The sequence below is a fragment of the Coccidioides immitis genome (genome assembly GCF_000149335.2).
Source record: "Coccidioides immitis RS genomic scaffold supercont3.6, whole genome shotgun sequence".
NCBI classification, from domain to species: Eukaryota; Fungi; Ascomycota; class Eurotiomycetes; order Onygenales; family Onygenaceae; genus Coccidioides; species Coccidioides immitis.
The window spans coordinates 328,929-344,331 of record NW_004504312.1 but is presented as its reverse complement, the minus strand read 5'-3'; the positions used below and the strand labels follow the sequence as shown (position 1 = coordinate 344,331).

The window sequence follows — 15,403 nt, the reverse complement described above, 5'->3', positions numbered from 1 at the left end:
ACTTTTAACTCCCCGGGCTCAGAAAGTGGAGAAAGTCGCCCAATGGTCGCGACAACTCGATCGAAAAGCCTTGCTCTCTTCACAAGGGCCCAATGTCGACATCTAATAATAATGCCAAACACCACAGTAGGTTTACACAATGCCCTTAGAATGCTAATAAGGTCCCCTAACATAGACAAGGTGCTATTCCTGCTGTCATATCCGAGGATTGCCGGTATGTGGCCGTCGTGAACGACCGCTGTTTGGAACTACATCAGACTGCACAAGAAGACAGTTTGCTTCGCCTGATATTCTTGCATGATGATATTAAAGGTGGCCTGAGGTTTCTCCAATGGTCAAAACCCAGTTGCCTCACTAAGAGCAGCATCCAGCGGGTCCTCTGCGCCAGCAACGCTCATATCTCGGTTTTTGATCCCGAGGATGAAACTTGGGCTGCTGAGATCGATGCTGGGGAAGGGACCTGCTTCGTCCATGTCGATTTCACGCCAAGTGCAGATGAGATTATTTGTTTTCTGGAGTTCAATGTCCAAGCTATGGTTTTCAATTTGAAGACCGGTGAACAGCGTATTATCAAGGCCCCAAAATTCTCAGGTCCGAATGGATATGTATTCCGCCCACGATCCGGACATCTAGCATTGCTTCTTAAAGTGGAAGGGAATGATATCTTGTCCGTCCATGAACCAGGGACTTACGGCTGTATTGCTACCGCTACTCTACAAATGGTCGATGTTCAGGGACTAAAATGCAGCCCAAATGGAGCTTGGATCGCTTGTTGGGGTGCTTCTCTTGCAGGGACTGCAGTGGCTATTTACACCGCGGATGGGCAATATTTCAGAACGTATACTGGGGCTGGGAATGAGATTGGGTTTGGAGTGAAGACGATCGAATGGAGTCCTGACTCACGTATCTTGGCTCTTGGGAAGCAGGGAGGTACAATTGAATTGATCAATGGGAAGACTGTGAGTATTCTATTCTCTTGTCCAGTGACGCGATTGATTCTAATCCCTATTAGTTTGGCTTGGCGATGGCCCTTGGAGATCCGATGTCAGTGCCCATTGAGCGAAATGTTTATACGGAGAACAGCTCTGTTGTCTTGGAGCGAGAATACACCCTCGCTCCAGAGTCTCCGGTTTTTCCATTTACATATACCATCGCTGCTGGCACTCGGACCATCTCTGCCCTGTTGTTTAATCCTATAGGTACTATGCTTGCTACCATAGACCAGGGACTGCCACATATTGTCTGGATGTGGTCGATCCGAAACTTTACTCCACACCTGATAGGAGCTCTTGTTCAAAAGTCGAATATTAAACATATGCTCTGGAGCAATGAGAAGCCGGAGTTACTAATGACCACAAACGATGATGATGTCGCAACGGTGCACCAATGGATATGCGGACGTGCACCGAGGATAGTGCCAATACCCCGTGCGGATGGTGGAAAATACAATGCATCTTGGGTTAGAGATGCTGGTGGTTTGGTTTGGTTTGCCTGGCATGCTGGTTACACGATGGGATATCCTTTGGGATCAGGGCATTCAGCGGAGTTTCGGTCAGTCAGAAGCCTGGGGGAAGAACGACCCTCATTATCAGCCATCGATTTTCCCTGAGCCTAAAAATGGAGGAGAGATTGATGTATCCTTGAAGCGCAAAACCTGGCTTAACTACTCTTCATGCGGCCACCTCTCCACAGGTCATTTTTAACGTTCAATATAAAGGGACATGATCGAACACTGAAGGGCTGACCTGACAAGTAATAAGACACCACCATCCTTGCTGGGTAAAACTCAACGCTGTATGGCCCTCACCATCTTTGCTTCACACGACTGTGAATCACCCGTGACGCTGTTTTTTGCAGGAAGCTGTAGTAGACCCCGCCCTTCCACACCCATGGGTCGTCGCCGCACCCATGGAACCCGTCGCCAGACCAAGAGAAAATGAGCTTCGGCCGGAAGTGTTAATTAAGGTTAGAGCTAGTCCGGGATAGGCGAAACGAGGGCTTAGGGCTAAAGCTCGCTTAGTCATCCCCCACTCGCAATTTCGCAACATCCAACAAACCTGGACAGACGATCTTGAAGTTCGTGTTGAACATTCCGTCGACAACTGCACCTCAAGTTCATCCATCATGGTGAGTCTATCTCCTTGCTCAGCGAGGGCCGACGAGTTGATTCAACATGCGATAACGCAGAATGCTGACATGTACGTTTGCTACTAGGCACCCGCAGCAAGCTCCGGCGGCAAGAAGCAGAAGAAGAAGTGGTCCAAGGGCAAAGGTACGATTCTTTCTCCAAGCGCGGTCTTCCCTCGCTTCGAATATTTCGCTTGCCGTGGCCTTTGAACTGCCGCACCCTCCACGATACATCCAGATAGCTTTCTTTCGATACTACTATACCGTCATCAAAGACATGTGCTGACAAGCTCCCCCCGAAACAGTTAAGGACAAGGCCAACCACGCCGTCGTCCTCGATAAGACCACTTCGGAGAAACTCTACAAGGATGTGCAGTCGTACCGTCTCATCACCGTTGCCACCCTCGTCGATCGTCTAAAGATCAACGGCAGTTTGGCTCGCAAGGCTTTGGCTGATTTGGAGGAGAAGGGTCAGATCAAGAAGGTCGTCGGACACTCGAAGATGAACATTTACAGTACGTTGAACTTGCCTCTCTATCTCTCACACACATTTGTCGCGTTGTATAGCTCTACGTTGTTCAGCGCCGCTAACCGAACATTTCTGTTTGATTAGCTCGTGCTGTCACCGCCAGCGAGTAAATTCTTTATCTTTGTCGTCGTTTCCTTTGGCCTGGGTTTCCGTTACTCTTCCAAACGGTGTTTTGCTATACCTGCCCTTCTTAAAACAAGCACGTCTTTTATGGGTTAATGAATGGATTCCCTTTTTACTTGCCTCCTCCATCATGACAAATCAGTTGCGCATGAAAAAGGATATTCTTCAGGTTGAAATGACCGGGCAGACACTGCTGCAAAATATGAATTGAATGCCTTTTTGTAACTAGTAAGGCAGACACCTTATCATACAAATGATACATGAGACTGCATAAAACGCGGTCATGATAGCAAAGGATCGGCTCAAGAATGATCTCTACCTCTGCCGTGCTATTCTACGTAATTTACTAATTTCTCAGACACAAGTATCTGGGTCGTTAACCAAAAGCTGCATTATGGAGTGGCGTATATAACTATCACAATCCATATCTTTTGATCCAAGACAGGCGAATGTCTCAATTCGCTTTCTTTGCTTTCTTCTCCTTCTCTTCTCTCAGTTTTGACCTCTTCGGCCTTCCCTTCTTAGCTTCGTCACATAACTCTCTCTTTTTCCCTCCATTCTCTTCTATCTGTCCCCCGTCCTTGGTAACCACCCTCCCAACGGAAAAGTACTTATGACTCTTCTCATAAAACTGCACCCAATGCTTCACCTGCTTCTCCACCATGCTCTTCGCCTCCCTCATTTCCCTCTCTCTCCGCATCTTCTTTTCCGCCCTGGTCATCCCCTGCTCCGCCTCGGATTCATCATCATCTTCAATGGGAATAAACATTTCTTCAACCCCGGATAAATCCGACGTCAAATCATCCTGAAAACACCCCGTGATAAACGCACGCGTTGCATCGCGCCCTGCGAAGAAAGAGTACCCTCCGCCTGGGCCGTAGAGGTGCGGCGACGCGGAGACGTCGTAGATGGTGTGGTTGACGGAGATGTAGATCGGGAGATCTGGGGAAGTTCCATTATAGAGCGAGAGTTCGGAGGGAGTGAGAAGGACGGGACCGCGCTATGAGTGGGTTCCAGTTCAGCCAAGTTGTCCATGTATGTAGAATGAAACAGAGTTTGGATATGTCATTATGTGCGAGTGGATAGCTAGGGATGCAAACGTACGAGCCGTCTGACCAACACCGACCAACGTGTGAACCACGGCTTAAAGCCCCATGTTATTGAATCGCCCGTGAGGAAGTATGATAAGCCAAGTGAGGCAATTAAGATTAAACATAAAAATCGAAAAATATCCAATACACTGATTGTGTTCGATTCTTCGTCGTAGGCTCTTATTTGCTTTCTGAGAGGTTCGGACGATTCTTGCCGGTCGATCCCAGCCTCCGCTAGCGGCCGGTTCTTGGCCCGTTGCCGTAGGTCGGTCATGTCTTCGTCAAATATTAGTGTATGATCATGAGCACAATAGGTAGAATACGCGCATAAGGCAAATCACTGCCGTTGTGGTGTTGGGACGTGGCTACAGCTACATTAAAATTTACAGAGTACTCCGAACTCTGTATGGTAACTCATCAACCCCTGCACGATGACGCAAACGGGTCGGGATAGTCCGACCACAACTTCATGCACATAGATCTCATTGTCTACATACAAGACTGTAGAATGAGTGCTCAGATGCCTGTTAAATTCCTGTAATAAAGTAGGCTCTGTCATTCCTGTCCCAGATAGATGCAATCTTTGTATCTGTCTCTCGCAGGCGGAATCTCCTTATTCACCCTTTTTTTGGGGCTACTCATCATGGTTTTCTGTGATCATACGGTCCAGTACGATCACTTTCAAGCTCTCGTCTCCCGTTCTTGGTCCAGTTCCCGTTCCCATTTCCTTTCGAATACCTCGTTCAAGGCATCCTGGAACGTTCTACAGTTCATATCAATGAGCCCCTTCACCTCCTTTGCTTCTGGGTTCTTGATCACAGAAACCAGGCACAAGTACCTAACGAATCATTAGCCTGTCTATGCGACATAGGAGAACCTCGGAAGCATAGCTTACTTATTCATCTCCATCAAGTGAATCATAGTGCCATCATGCAAGATGACATGACTTTCTGCCTCGGGAACCTGGGGCCCCAAAGGTTTGCGATCTGGGTGCTCCCATGAGTACAACTCGCTGACGTCCACAATGACATCAATATAATCGGAGCACATTTCATAGCAAGCCATATCCACCGGACGCGAATCGGATGCGATATAGATCTTGCTCAGAACATCAAAGAGATATGCTTTTTCCATACCACAGTTGTTGGCAAGGATGTTGATGAGGTTCTCGAGAGTCGAAAGATATGGAATCAGCTTTTGGATCACCTTGCTGAACGCCTCAAAAACAGAATAATCATAAATAGAGGTAAGGTAAAAGTGGACAGGGGCATTCTCGTAACCAGCATCGCTAAGTTCATCAGTGATGTGCTGAACGATGTCTTGAAAGATGTCAGAACGGAACTCCTCAGAAAGTCCATCAACTTTATGGATGAACACTTCAATGTTGATATGTGGGTAGTACTGTTGGATCATTAGGATTGTGCGATTCAAACGAGCAACTGCATCTGTGTAGTCATCCTGGGCATCAATAACCCACACCAGGGCACCGAGTGTGCTGAAAAGCTCCTCCAGGTCAAAGGATGGTTCAAGGTACTCCAACTGCCCAGGAAAATCCCAGATTTGGAAATCCATGAACGAGCTGGATATTTAGAGGAGCCACGTTAGAAGCACTGCGGCAACTTCCATCAGTTAGCGGGGTAGCCACTTACTGGATTGAATCCTTCTGGATACGTGTGGTGGACTCTAGAAAGAGGGTCTCGTTCGGCGGCATCTTGTGGAAGACAACGCTTGAAATAGAGGACTTTCCGCTCCTGAACATGGACGTCGTTAGACAGAGATGGGTAGATGTGCAGATAGAGAGTGATGTTACACTTACCTGCGTAATCCCATCAATAACAAGCGGGGTTTCTCATCGCGGGGCTTCTTGCGAGGAGCTTGCTCTGCGCGCGCGACAGGTTGCTGACTGGACGACTGTGCTGCTTGCATGGCCTGTAAATTCTTCTCAAGACTTAGCTGGGCCCTTGTCTTCATGATAGCGGGTTGGCCATGGAGAATACTGCTGTCCGAAAACACCAAGCGTTCCTGTCCAGGCTTCAAAGCTGAACGGTGGCGCCTGGGGGTGAGTCTGGGGGTGGGAGGAGGCATTATCACGCAACGAGTGTTGGCCCAGAATGGACTGTAAAGATTGTAGTGATATTGAAAAAGTGCGTAGGCAGACAGAACAGAAAGACACACAGGAGGTAGAGAGAGAAATAGAGAGAGAGAAAAGAGAGAGAGGGATAGAGAGGGACAGAGAGGAAAAAAGAGCGAAGTGCACGAGTGAGAGAATGCAATTCTGGAGTAGGAGCTCGCGTGGCCAAGTTGTCCGGGAAGCAGGGAACAACGCTTGAAAGGACCCGACGGCGATTACATCGCTGGAGTGCAGAGGGTAGTGAGATATGAAGCAATGAAAAGCATGGCTTCTCGGGTAACGGGGCTGAAGCGCGTGTCTGATGCTCGTCACCTGGGGCCATCCATCACTTTGTGGTGTTTTGGGCTCTGATATCCCCCCGCTGAGGAGCTTCTTCAGCAAACAAGCCAAACGGGTTCGTCGAACAAAAGCTCAACGTCTGATATCAATAGGTAGAGTCCTTCCTCGCAGAAGCAGACGGACGCTAATCAATGGACGCTCGGGAGATTCCACTGCGGTTCAATGTTTAAGAAAGCGAACACGCCACCGGCAGGCTGGATCTGCTCCACACCGGAAGGTTGCTGAACGAAGAGATACAGAAGACAAACAGACAGAAATAGAGGGGGGAGGAAATCTTAAAGATGCTCAAGGCTTCCCACAGCGAATCTGGATAGAATACCTACTATATCCTTATTACGCTGCAAGACGGGGAACCATTGGGTGCATGCTCCATGTCGCGATTCTTGGGCTGGAAAATGTTTGAGCACCGAACGGCATCCCCTCCTTGAGCATGTGGGAAAAAAAAACAAAAAGAAAAGAAAAAAAAGGAGACGCGCCTTTTTAAATAAAGTGCCAATAACTATAAAAAAGCAAAAGGGCCGGAAACAAAGGTAAGATTGAGTTTCGCTTGTGATCAAGAAGAGGACAAGAGGCCAGAAGTGGAACAGCATAGGCGGAAGGAGAGCGGCTTTCTTACCTCCATGACTAGCCAATTCGTGGCGGTGATTGTTGACCGCAAGATTTCCGCTTTCCGCTGTTAGACCCTTTTTTTTACGGGCTGTTTCCGACTGGATCAATTGGCTCTCCGCCCGAAAAGTCAAAGAAGGGAACAATTTGCTACGGCCCTAATATGGTCAGAATTTATATCTGCATCGTGTGGGCTGTAGAAGCTTATGCACAGGATGGGCCTGGTGGAATCATATCGGCACCAGCGCGAGGAGCAATAACTTGGGCTTTTTCCCCATAGTTTACTACTTACACGAGAATTTGGACAGTTCTAAATGCGGAAAACTAGGGGAAGTCAGCCACATTCAGAATGGATGCCCGGCACGAGTGGGGTATTCCCCCTTGTGGGAATATCCAAGACTCACTCACACCAGAGCCTGAGGTAACGAAGGCGGATGTTCCTGGGGCGCGAGAGCTCTGGCGGCGTTTTAATTGGGCCGCGCCCGGTATCACAAACGAAACAGAGGTGGATGGATGGTTACGCTGGATGGGCGTCTCCTCTCGTGGCAAAGCTGCTTGAACTAAGCCTTAAATATGGGCTGCAAGGGACCGCGGGAGGAAAGGCCTGGCTGGGCCTATTTAAGAGGCTGCTTGAAAGTTGGAATGAATACTTACTTACTTTCCAAAAAGCTTTCCGTCTGAAGTCCTCTTCCCTTGGCATAGGGAGAAAACGCTGAACTTACCACTCATCCAAGAGCTGAAGGTCAAGCTTGTTCCTGAAACTGTGATAATGGCTGGAGTGGACATATAATGGTGGTTATGGAAGTGACAACAAGATGGTGATGGAAAAAGAGTTACAGTGTGAAGGTTTTAAGGGTCAGGGTCAGGGCCGTGAAATACAATAATGATGAAATCTCGCCCGGCATCCATGCAACCAACCCAGTTTCCCCATGCTTTGAATGCAAACGTTCATTTCCGTGGAATTGGCCAGGCCACAATGCTTGTCAGCATTTGTCAGTGATGCTCACAGGCTAACTACTCGGGGGCTCAGCATCTTTTAATTAGAGAACGCACTGCGCTAGCCAACTAGTAAATGAAGCACAGGTCACGTCTGGCTGTTTCCTTTGGACCACATGGATATGACAGGGATATGGGAAATGTTTTAATTTTGCACCGGACAGGGCCTGGCAGTATTGCTTGGGTGGTACATATATCTACTGCCCCCAAGCCCATGTAACATGCGGACAATTGCAGCCAATTCCCGGTGTACTCTCGATGATCCTGATATTGCATTCCGCCTGGGAGAATCAGTGGGATGTGTGCCTCATTAACACCTTGTAGAAAGCCCTGTGGAAATCTTTCGTGCTCACATTCCAAAGGGTCTGTGGAAAAGAGGTGATGCGGTCAATCCATACGGTAGAGAGCTTGCCAGCGCAAGTGTATCTTCCATTGCGGGGGACTAAAGAATTCGTGAACACCTCACCGGTTGGCATGAGAATGAATGGCTTGCACGCTTTCGTCTGAACTCCCGCGCTAGTTGGTTAAAACGGCGAGGAGGCGGCCTGACAAACCGTCGCAGCTCGGATTGGTACTTAACTAAGGCGGTCAAGACCAATTCTCCAAAAGCCGACGCAACGTCATGTCTTCGGCTTTGATTGTCTCACTGGCCACTGCTACCAACAACTCTTAATTCACTTTTATGGTGCTGGACAGAGCTCTCCCAAGGACTGTCTTCTTAATCATCTCCAAATGACAACTCTACTTCCGCGGGGTGCATACTCCAAGGAGGAGCTCGAGAAGCTTTATCCCAAGGGGCTGGAGCTGCAGTTGGTCCAAGTGGTATGTTCTGTGTTAAACAGTTGACTGGGTTATGCTAATTCGCTTGCCCTGCTTTCTAGTTCTTGCGACACGGTAATCTTCTTATTTCCATCTCGACAAGCAGCTTATTCACAGCAATCTAGGTGAACGAACACCTGTGTCTGCCAGATTCCAGAACGTACGTTATACAACCGGCCTAACCCTTGACTTGTAAGCTAATAACGGCTACAGACTGGGCTCTATCCATGTAAATTGAGTCCATAATCCCCAGAGCAACCCTGAGCCCACTCGCTGAACGCTTTCCCCTCAGATTGGCCGTATTGCAACTTAGCAAAGCGGTTTGTAGCGATAGCTGCAGCCGGAACTAGCTTGACAGAATGGGACGAATTTCACTGGCGTCGAAAGATCGAGAAATTCGGGAATAATGACCAAGCATTACTTTCAGTGGGACCGGCTGGAGAACCTGATGGCATCTGGCAAGTTAACATCCCAAGGGAGAATCAACATAAATAGTATATTATCGACCGTATTAACTGTTTCATGTCTAGTCAGCTTGGTGAATTGACCGACAAAGGACGTCAAACCACTCTCGCCCTAGGTCGTCGATTAAGATATCTCTATGTCGAGCAGCTCGGGTATATGCCTAAAATTATATCGAATGCAGACCATATGTACCTTCGTGCCACACCCGTTCCGCGAGCCCTTGAGTCGCTTCAGCAAACTTTCTGGGGGATGTACCCAGCGAGCGCTAGGACTTCCGATTTTGAGAACCCTACGATCGTCCAGAGAACACCCGCAGAGGAGACACTATACCCAAATGAAGGAAACTGTCATCGCTTCAGGCAGCTGGCCAGATTGTTTGCCCAACGTGCGGCTGAAAGATGTATGTACATCAATCTCACCCTGGGGGCCTTCGCTGCATTTCGTACCGGCCGAAATCTGACATACCGGCACCAGGGAATGAGTCCGAACAGATGGACTACCTGAATTCTATCTGGTCCAAGTGGATGCCCCCAAGCTCTCCTCGCGTAGCAGTTGATTCTCGGCCACGCTTGTCCGGTATTCTTGATACAATCAACTCGACCATGGCACATGGTCCCGAGACCCGTCTTCCCTCAGAATTCTATGACACCAAAGGTTACGGCATTGCTGACCAAATAGCCACGGATGAATGGTTTGCTGGATACAAGGAAAGCAAGGAATATCGCAAACTTGGAATTGGTGCGCTAATGGGTGATATCGTGGATAGAATGGTCGCTGCCAGCGTTAGTGGCGGCTGGTGGCCTACAACAGATACGAAGCGAGAGCACGGGCCGCCTGTCAAGTTTGCAATCAGCGGATGCCATGATACCACAATTGCTGCTATCTTAACGAGTCTAGGTGCTTTTGACAACGGGAAATGGCCTCCCTATACGTCCAACATCGCAATTGAGCTATTCAAGGACGTTGACGGGCATCACCACAAAGCCCATGTAGGAGATATCCTCGAAGAATTATCCAACCCTCTACCCGGAAATAATAGCAATAACAACGACAGCAAACCATCGTCACTGCTGTCTTTCTTCCGTCGCTCGGCCACAACATCCAGCACAGCGCTAACAGAGCCTTCCGACGTAGCAAGAACTCCAGTTTCTAAACTTCCTCCACTCCATAAACATTATGTTCGTATCCGCTACAACGACCAGCCCGTAGCCATACCTGGCTGCGCAGCCAAGCCCGCAAATCATCTACCAGGAGAGCCGACATTCTGTACTCTTGAAGCTTTCAAGCAGATTGTTGATAAATTTACGCCGGGAAATTGGAGAGAGGAATGTGGGTGGAATACAGATAAGGGTATGTTTGCGGAAGGGGAGGATAGGGCTGGCTATTAGTTGCTGATTATATTCTCGATTCTGGCTATGATGCATGATTGTGAAACCAAACCCCGCCTTACCTTTTTCTTTTTCCTTTTTTTTTTTTTGGTGGTGGGAAGTGGATTTTGACCTGAGGGTATAGATTTTAGAGTAAACTTTTGAAGAGAGGTCGAGAGATGCAAAATGGATCCATCAACTTAGGAGATTTGATAAAGGGGTCCATGGTCTTTTTTTGGTGTGTCTATCCACTCTAACGTTGGGGATGATGTAAATAGGCTTCATATATACAATCGCTCGAAACATATCGTAAATGCCAATCGAACATGGACATGTCCAGTAATGATATTAAAATTCCACTTCAGAAGCTGACAGATGCTCCTTCATAGCAGGCATATGTGCCTCGGCGTGCAACGCATCTCCCAGACGTAGACGCATGTAGTCGAATGCAAGGATCACGGGCACATCATCAAGCGCTTTCTGCAAGGACAGATCCTCTTTCGCAGAAAGGTCATCTGCTGTGTCGGATGTCTCCGGACCCTGTGGTGTTTCCTCTGTTGCAGGGATATCACGCACTGCATTAGGCATGACGAACCCGGGTGACTTACGGTGGCGAAATTTCGGTACAAATCCGGTCTTTTTGGCCTTCTCGATATTTGGCATTTCGCGGTATCGTTGGCTAAAGTGCGTTAGGACGATTACCTTGGCATGCATTTCTTTCCCGACCATAAGTGCCTCGCTGAGAGTGGAGTGTCTCTTCGCCAAGGCATCTTTAAACATGTCGTCTTCGAATGTTGCTTCATGTAAAAGGACGGTGGAATCCCGTCCAATGCGGGTAAAAGCCTCAGATGGGCGACAATCTCCCGAGTAGGAGACCTTTAGGCCTGAAGGGAATGTAAAAGAAACAGCCTTTGCACCTTGACAATGTGAGACGGGTACTGTGAAAATGGAACTTAGCCCCGTGGCTGCCTGGAAGGGGGACATGAATTGGTGTTTTGGAGAGTCGAAATTGATCCATTCGCCCCTATTCTCGCCAAATTGTTCTTGGACGAGCCCATTTTTATCACGACGGTGAAGAGTGAGGACGCTGGAAATGTAACCGCTTGAACGCTCATACGAAGTTGCGGCAAGCGGAACAATTTTGTCGTAGCCGTAATTTTCGACATGCGAATATTCAGCCAACCAGTCAAGCATGTGAATGTCTGACACTAGACACAGTCTTTTCTCGCTCAGGAATTGTCCGAGATTAGTTTCGAAACTTGCTGTTTTCTGTGGGGGAATACCAAAAGTTTCCTCGTACCAAGCCTTGATGACTGATACGGTACCTAGATGATGATCGGCATGCAAGTGGCTTATCCATATGACCTTTAACTCTCGAAGCACCTCTTTCAATTCCTCAGGGCTGAAAACTCGTTTTAATTGTCCCAATGTGCCTTCTCCACAGTCGAAGAGATAACTTCCATGGCCAGGAACTCGTAATAAAGTTCCAGCCACGTTTCGATACATCGAAGGCAGGGAAGAGCCTGTTCCCAGTGTAATTATCTCTGCGTCGTTATTAGGAATACTTTGCCGCATATTCTCGACTTTTGTTTGAAAAAGGATCTCATTAAACTTCTGCCGCACCGCATCAACGTGGCCCCGGACGGGATCGCCAACACTCCTTTTTATCTGGTCGATATCGATATTTCGTTCAGTCTGGGAATTCTCGATGCTAAACTCAGGCTCCAAGTTGACGACCATACCAGGCTTCGCAACACAGATTTCCGGCCTCGGTACATTCGAGCGGGGAGAAGTAACATACTTCGGAGGACTGTAGCGTGCACTGTCGATTTCTGAGAATTCCATGGTCGATCGGGCGACAGCTCTGAAAGTTAGGTCATTTGGGGAGTAGTCAGGCGACGAAAATACATGCTGAGCTTGCGACATAGTGGATATGAATTCTTGTAGTCGTGGATGCGCACCAACTCCTTTACCAAGTATCCATATGAACGCTGTCATTCCGTTCATAACCTCAGTCGACTTCCACTCTGGCCTTGCAATCAGATTCTCCACATAGTCCACACTCGGAAGTTCAATTATAGCGACACCTTTCCCGATGCGAGACTCTCCAAGTACCATATCGGGGGTGATGGTCTGCCCGTCTTTCGAGAGCACACTCTGATTCTCCGTCAATTTTCGATAGTCAGGGCCTCGTTGAACGCCTAGCGCTGCTGCTTTTTTTGCGTCAAACTTTCCCCTTACGTCATGGTTGCGGATAATATACGACATTGCACATTCTGAAGGAGATGTTGGTGGAAGAGATTCAACCAAAGCACCGGGCCAGGGTTTGCGCACCAAGACCATGATATCAGGCAGCGGCTCGCTATCGCCGGGCTTGGGACCGGTATAGGGTTGGATCTCTTGAGTTTCGGGGTTGCGCACGAAGAGTGTCGCCGGAAGAGAAACCTCCGCAATGGGCATTTCTACCAGCGTATCCATACGCCAGTCTGAATTGAACATTTCTGAAACGACTGCCTGACGAGTGACTTGGTCCTTGAAGCGTTGGTCAGACGATTTGGACGAGTCTGATGATGGGACCTGCTCCTCAAATTCATCATGGCTTCGCTTCCTGCTCCGGTTCCCGGAATTATTGGAGGGTAGGATCGGTAGAGCCCAAACTTTGATATGATCGTCTGACAAGGTAGGCTTATCCGCTACCTTCTGGGAATTTCCAATGCCGCTTTCCCCGTCGAACTCTTGTATACATATCGGCATCCCCTGTCGACAGATAAATCTCCGGCCGGTAGCAATTGTATGTGTCAAATTCGGGCCTCCACGTAGTGACAAAGTGGCCCGTTGCTGGGCTTGTACCTCAAGCTTCGATCGCTCCGCGAGACGTTTTTGTAGGCCACTTTCGGCCTTGGCTCGCACTGAGGGGTCGGTCGTGGTATCCCTCATCGTCTTTAACTCCGCAATTTTTGCATCCACGGATTCCAAAAGAGACGCTGAGGCGTTCGACAGTGCATCGGCCAGTGTTAAAAGCATGCCCATTATGCCGCCGTGTGTTGACCATGAAGTCTTTCCCGTGAAAAAAATGTCGGTCACCCGCGAAAGCTTGACTCCGCGCTCGACACATGCCCTCTGAGTCCCCTCTGCGAGGTTCCCAAAAATGTATCGCTTATCATCGAAGTGAAGGAGGATCGCCGTCCCGGGGGTATCGGCCGCAGGAGTGGTTACAAACTGGATAAAGGTCTTCATTGGATTGGAATCGTACGGGAGCTCGCGTCTCGGGGGATAGAATGACAATTCCTTGCCGTCCAGAATCCAACACCTTCGCGGGTTTATGAAGTCGTGGGCTCTGGCGGTAGTGGCGTCAAGTTCATCTGTGTGGGGCCTGCTTCTGGTGGTTTGGTAGAATTTGCAAAAGGTCCATGTGGTCGTTGGAAGGAGCCGGTACGAGTGAGGGGAGACCCCGAATGCTGAACTTCGCGAGAAGAGTCTGCACCCAGCAGTGAAAAACGGGGAAATAGTTGAGGACAGACCGCAGACAGACCGTGCCAGAGCTCGCGCTGGCAACTGTGAACCAGCCAGTTTTGTGGGGAGAATCAACGCGGAGGGGAGGATAAAGAGTGGCAGAGGCTTCAAATTAAGCCAAGATTAAAACACTAGCAAGCAATATAGATGTCGAACATAGCTCACTCCGGATCTCCTACGTACTGTCTGTCATGTCCCACCATCATCAAACTTCCGTCGCTGGTCGTCTTTTCCACCCGCTTCAGGATAGTTTTTTTCTGCTGGCCAGAGCCGCCTTACTTAGTCAGCTCTATCCTCTTGCGGCTGTGGACACGAGAGAAATTCAAGATGAATATCGAAGATTTGCCTTTTTGACTTGGGTTAAATTCTGATTGCTTCTACGTTATGGAAACTAGGCATAAGTCCCGTAAAGCAAACGTGCCGGCATGCCGCTGTCAAGTTCAACTCTGCGAGTACTTTGGACGGGCAGAAATGTCAATGATCGTAGATGGACTGTGGTCGTTCAAAAAGCCTTTTCTATAATTAACTATCTCTGACTTCGAGCATGTCCGCGAAGTGCGCGTAAGGCGGAAATATCTAAATCTTAGCAGCCTAGCAAGCGCTTTCATTCGATAAACAAAGGAACAATACTGATCCTCAAATTGTCCTCACTTATCTGTCGCTCATGGGCCGACGTCACCCTCAGCGCAGCACAGCACCTGAGAAGAGGCATGGCAACGTGAGTGATCGTAGCTGCGCTATGATGGGCAGAGCAATGAGGAATCATTCACTAGGATACTTGCCAGCTCAGGCGTTCATGCATTGTATTCAAGGCATTCCCGATGACCGAATAATGAAGGTAGAGCCACAACCCCTGGTAAGAGGTTTCATCGACCACAGTGAGCATTTGCTCAGCCAGCGTATCCTCACGCTATGCTTGTGCCGCAAAATTGCAAACGGGCCTGGGAACGCCTGTGCTGCTGCTTCTGGGAGAATGACCTGGCTGTCTAGTAGATCATCGGGATAGCTGACATATACCGCTGTTGCTCGTTAGGGGCAATGGGGATCTGACAACTTGTAGGGCTGGCCGTGGGTTGCTTTCCTAAAAGTCCACTGTGGCTCATAGCACCTCGACAGGGATGTCTGGCAGATCTACTGTATACGCTAGCTTGCTTCTAAAGATCGCCTGTGGCTTCCGTATTGAAAGCATTGAGAGCATTGACGGCTGGAACTTGGAGTCAATTGCATCAAAGTTACCATGGAGGAACTGGTACCAAAAATAGACAAGGTGCAACTAGTCGACCAAGATCTTGACGGG

At 48.7% G+C, this 15,403-nt stretch overlaps 6 protein-coding genes across 7 annotated transcripts; 3 read left to right on the top strand and 3 right to left on the bottom strand.

Moving 5' to 3' along the window:
• Positions 1-76: 76 nt before the first annotated feature.
• On the top strand, positions 77-1,809 carry CIMG_13673 (small subunit ribosomal protein S25e). The gene is made up of 3 exons (XM_004446237.1): positions 77-126; positions 181-959; positions 1,013-1,809. The coding sequence occupies exons 1-3, from the start codon at positions 93-95 to the stop codon at positions 1,607-1,609; spliced, it is 1,410 nt and encodes a 469-aa protein (XP_004446294.1). The 5' UTR covers positions 77-92; the 3' UTR covers positions 1,610-1,809.
• A 290-nt stretch (positions 1,810-2,099) lies between these two features.
• On the top strand, positions 2,100-3,073 carry CIMG_13672 (40S ribosomal protein S25). Its single transcript, XM_004446236.1, has 4 exons — positions 2,100-2,127; positions 2,215-2,272; positions 2,433-2,642; positions 2,741-3,073. Exons 1-4 carry the CDS (start codon positions 2,125-2,127, stop codon positions 2,764-2,766), a joined length of 297 nt encoding a protein of 98 aa, XP_004446293.1. The 5' UTR covers positions 2,100-2,124; the 3' UTR covers positions 2,767-3,073.
• Positions 3,074-3,144: 71 nt separating this feature from the next.
• On the bottom strand, positions 3,145-4,232 carry CIMG_03049 (heme/steroid binding domain-containing protein). Its single transcript, XM_001243607.2, has 2 exons — positions 3,884-4,232; positions 3,145-3,779 (listed from the first exon to the last, which is right to left on the bottom strand). The coding sequence occupies exons 1-2, from the start codon at positions 4,142-4,144 to the stop codon at positions 3,234-3,236; spliced, it is 807 nt and encodes a 268-aa protein (XP_001243608.1). The 5' UTR covers positions 4,145-4,232; the 3' UTR covers positions 3,145-3,233.
• A 104-nt stretch (positions 4,233-4,336) lies between these two features.
• Positions 4,337-7,708, bottom strand: CIMG_03048. Of its 2 annotated transcripts, XM_004446235.1 has the most exons (8): positions 7,601-7,708; positions 7,355-7,497; positions 7,239-7,256; positions 6,957-7,096; positions 5,687-5,799; positions 5,520-5,621; positions 4,766-5,449; positions 4,337-4,708 (listed from the first exon to the last, which is right to left on the bottom strand). In XM_004446235.1, exons 4-8 carry the CDS (start codon positions 6,960-6,962, stop codon positions 4,552-4,554), a joined length of 1,062 nt encoding a protein of 353 aa, XP_004446292.1. In that variant the 5' UTR covers positions 6,963-7,096; positions 7,239-7,256; positions 7,355-7,497; positions 7,601-7,708; the 3' UTR covers positions 4,337-4,551. The 2 variants fall into 2 exon arrangements, with proteins under 2 accessions (XP_004446292.1, XP_004446291.1); XM_004446234.1 differs by lacking the exon at positions 7,601-7,708 and having other exon boundaries at positions 5,687-5,808; positions 7,239-7,489.
• Positions 7,709-8,584: 876 nt separating this feature from the next.
• CIMG_03046 (acid phosphatase) lies at positions 8,585-10,771 on the top strand. Its single transcript, XM_001243604.2, has 7 exons — positions 8,585-8,764; positions 8,824-8,836; positions 8,887-8,921; positions 8,975-8,990; positions 9,054-9,219; positions 9,292-9,626; positions 9,701-10,771. The coding sequence occupies exons 1-7, from the start codon at positions 8,675-8,677 to the stop codon at positions 10,612-10,614; spliced, it is 1,569 nt and encodes a 522-aa protein (XP_001243605.2). The 5' UTR covers positions 8,585-8,674; the 3' UTR covers positions 10,615-10,771.
• Positions 10,772-10,941: 170 nt separating this feature from the next.
• CIMG_11046 (tRNA processing endoribonuclease Trz1) lies at positions 10,942-13,830 on the bottom strand (the record flags this gene model as incomplete). Its single annotated transcript, XM_012358218.1, has 1 exon — positions 10,942-13,830. The coding sequence occupies one exon, from the start codon at positions 13,828-13,830 to the stop codon at positions 10,942-10,944; it is 2,889 nt and encodes a 962-aa protein (XP_012213641.1).
• Positions 13,831-15,403: the final 1,573 nt, after the last annotated feature.

Coding starts and splice junctions, on each gene's coding strand:
- CIMG_13673 (XM_004446237.1), top strand. CDS start 93: ATGTCGACATCTAATAATAATGCCAAACACCACA. Junction 127..180: donor TAATAATGCCAAACACCACA/GTAGGTTTACAC, acceptor AACATAGACAAG/GTGCTATTCCTGCTGTCATA. Junction 960..1,012: donor AATTGATCAATGGGAAGACT/GTGAGTATTCTA, acceptor AATCCCTATTAG/TTTGGCTTGGCGATGGCCCT.
- CIMG_13672 (XM_004446236.1), top strand. Junction 2,273..2,432: donor GAAGTGGTCCAAGGGCAAAG/GTACGATTCTTT, acceptor CCCCCGAAACAG/TTAAGGACAAGGCCAACCAC. Junction 2,643..2,740: donor CTCGAAGATGAACATTTACA/GTACGTTGAACT, acceptor CTGTTTGATTAG/CTCGTGCTGTCACCGCCAGC.
- CIMG_03049 (XM_001243607.2), bottom strand. CDS start 4,144: ATGACCGACCTACGGCAACGGGCCAAGAACCGGCCGCTAGCGGAGGCT. Junction 3,780..3,883: donor CGGTGTTGGTCAGACGGCTC/GTACGTTTGCAT, acceptor ACCCACTCATAG/CGCGGTCCCGTCCTTCTCAC.
- CIMG_03048 (XM_004446234.1), bottom strand. Junction 5,622..5,686: donor TTATTGATGGGATTACGCAG/GTAAGTGTAACA, acceptor GTCCATGTTCAG/GAGCGGAAAGTCCTCTATTT. Junction 4,709..4,765: donor CACTTGATGGAGATGAATAA/GTAAGCTATGCT, acceptor ATGATTCGTTAG/GTACTTGTGCCTGGTTTCTG.
- CIMG_03046 (XM_001243604.2), top strand. CDS start 8,675: ATGACAACTCTACTTCCGCGGGGTGCATACTCCAAGGAGGAGCTCGAG. Junction 9,220..9,291: donor GGAGAACCTGATGGCATCTG/GCAAGTTAACAT, acceptor TTTCATGTCTAG/TCAGCTTGGTGAATTGACCG. Junction 9,627..9,700: donor CCAACGTGCGGCTGAAAGAT/GTATGTACATCA, acceptor TACCGGCACCAG/GGAATGAGTCCGAACAGATG.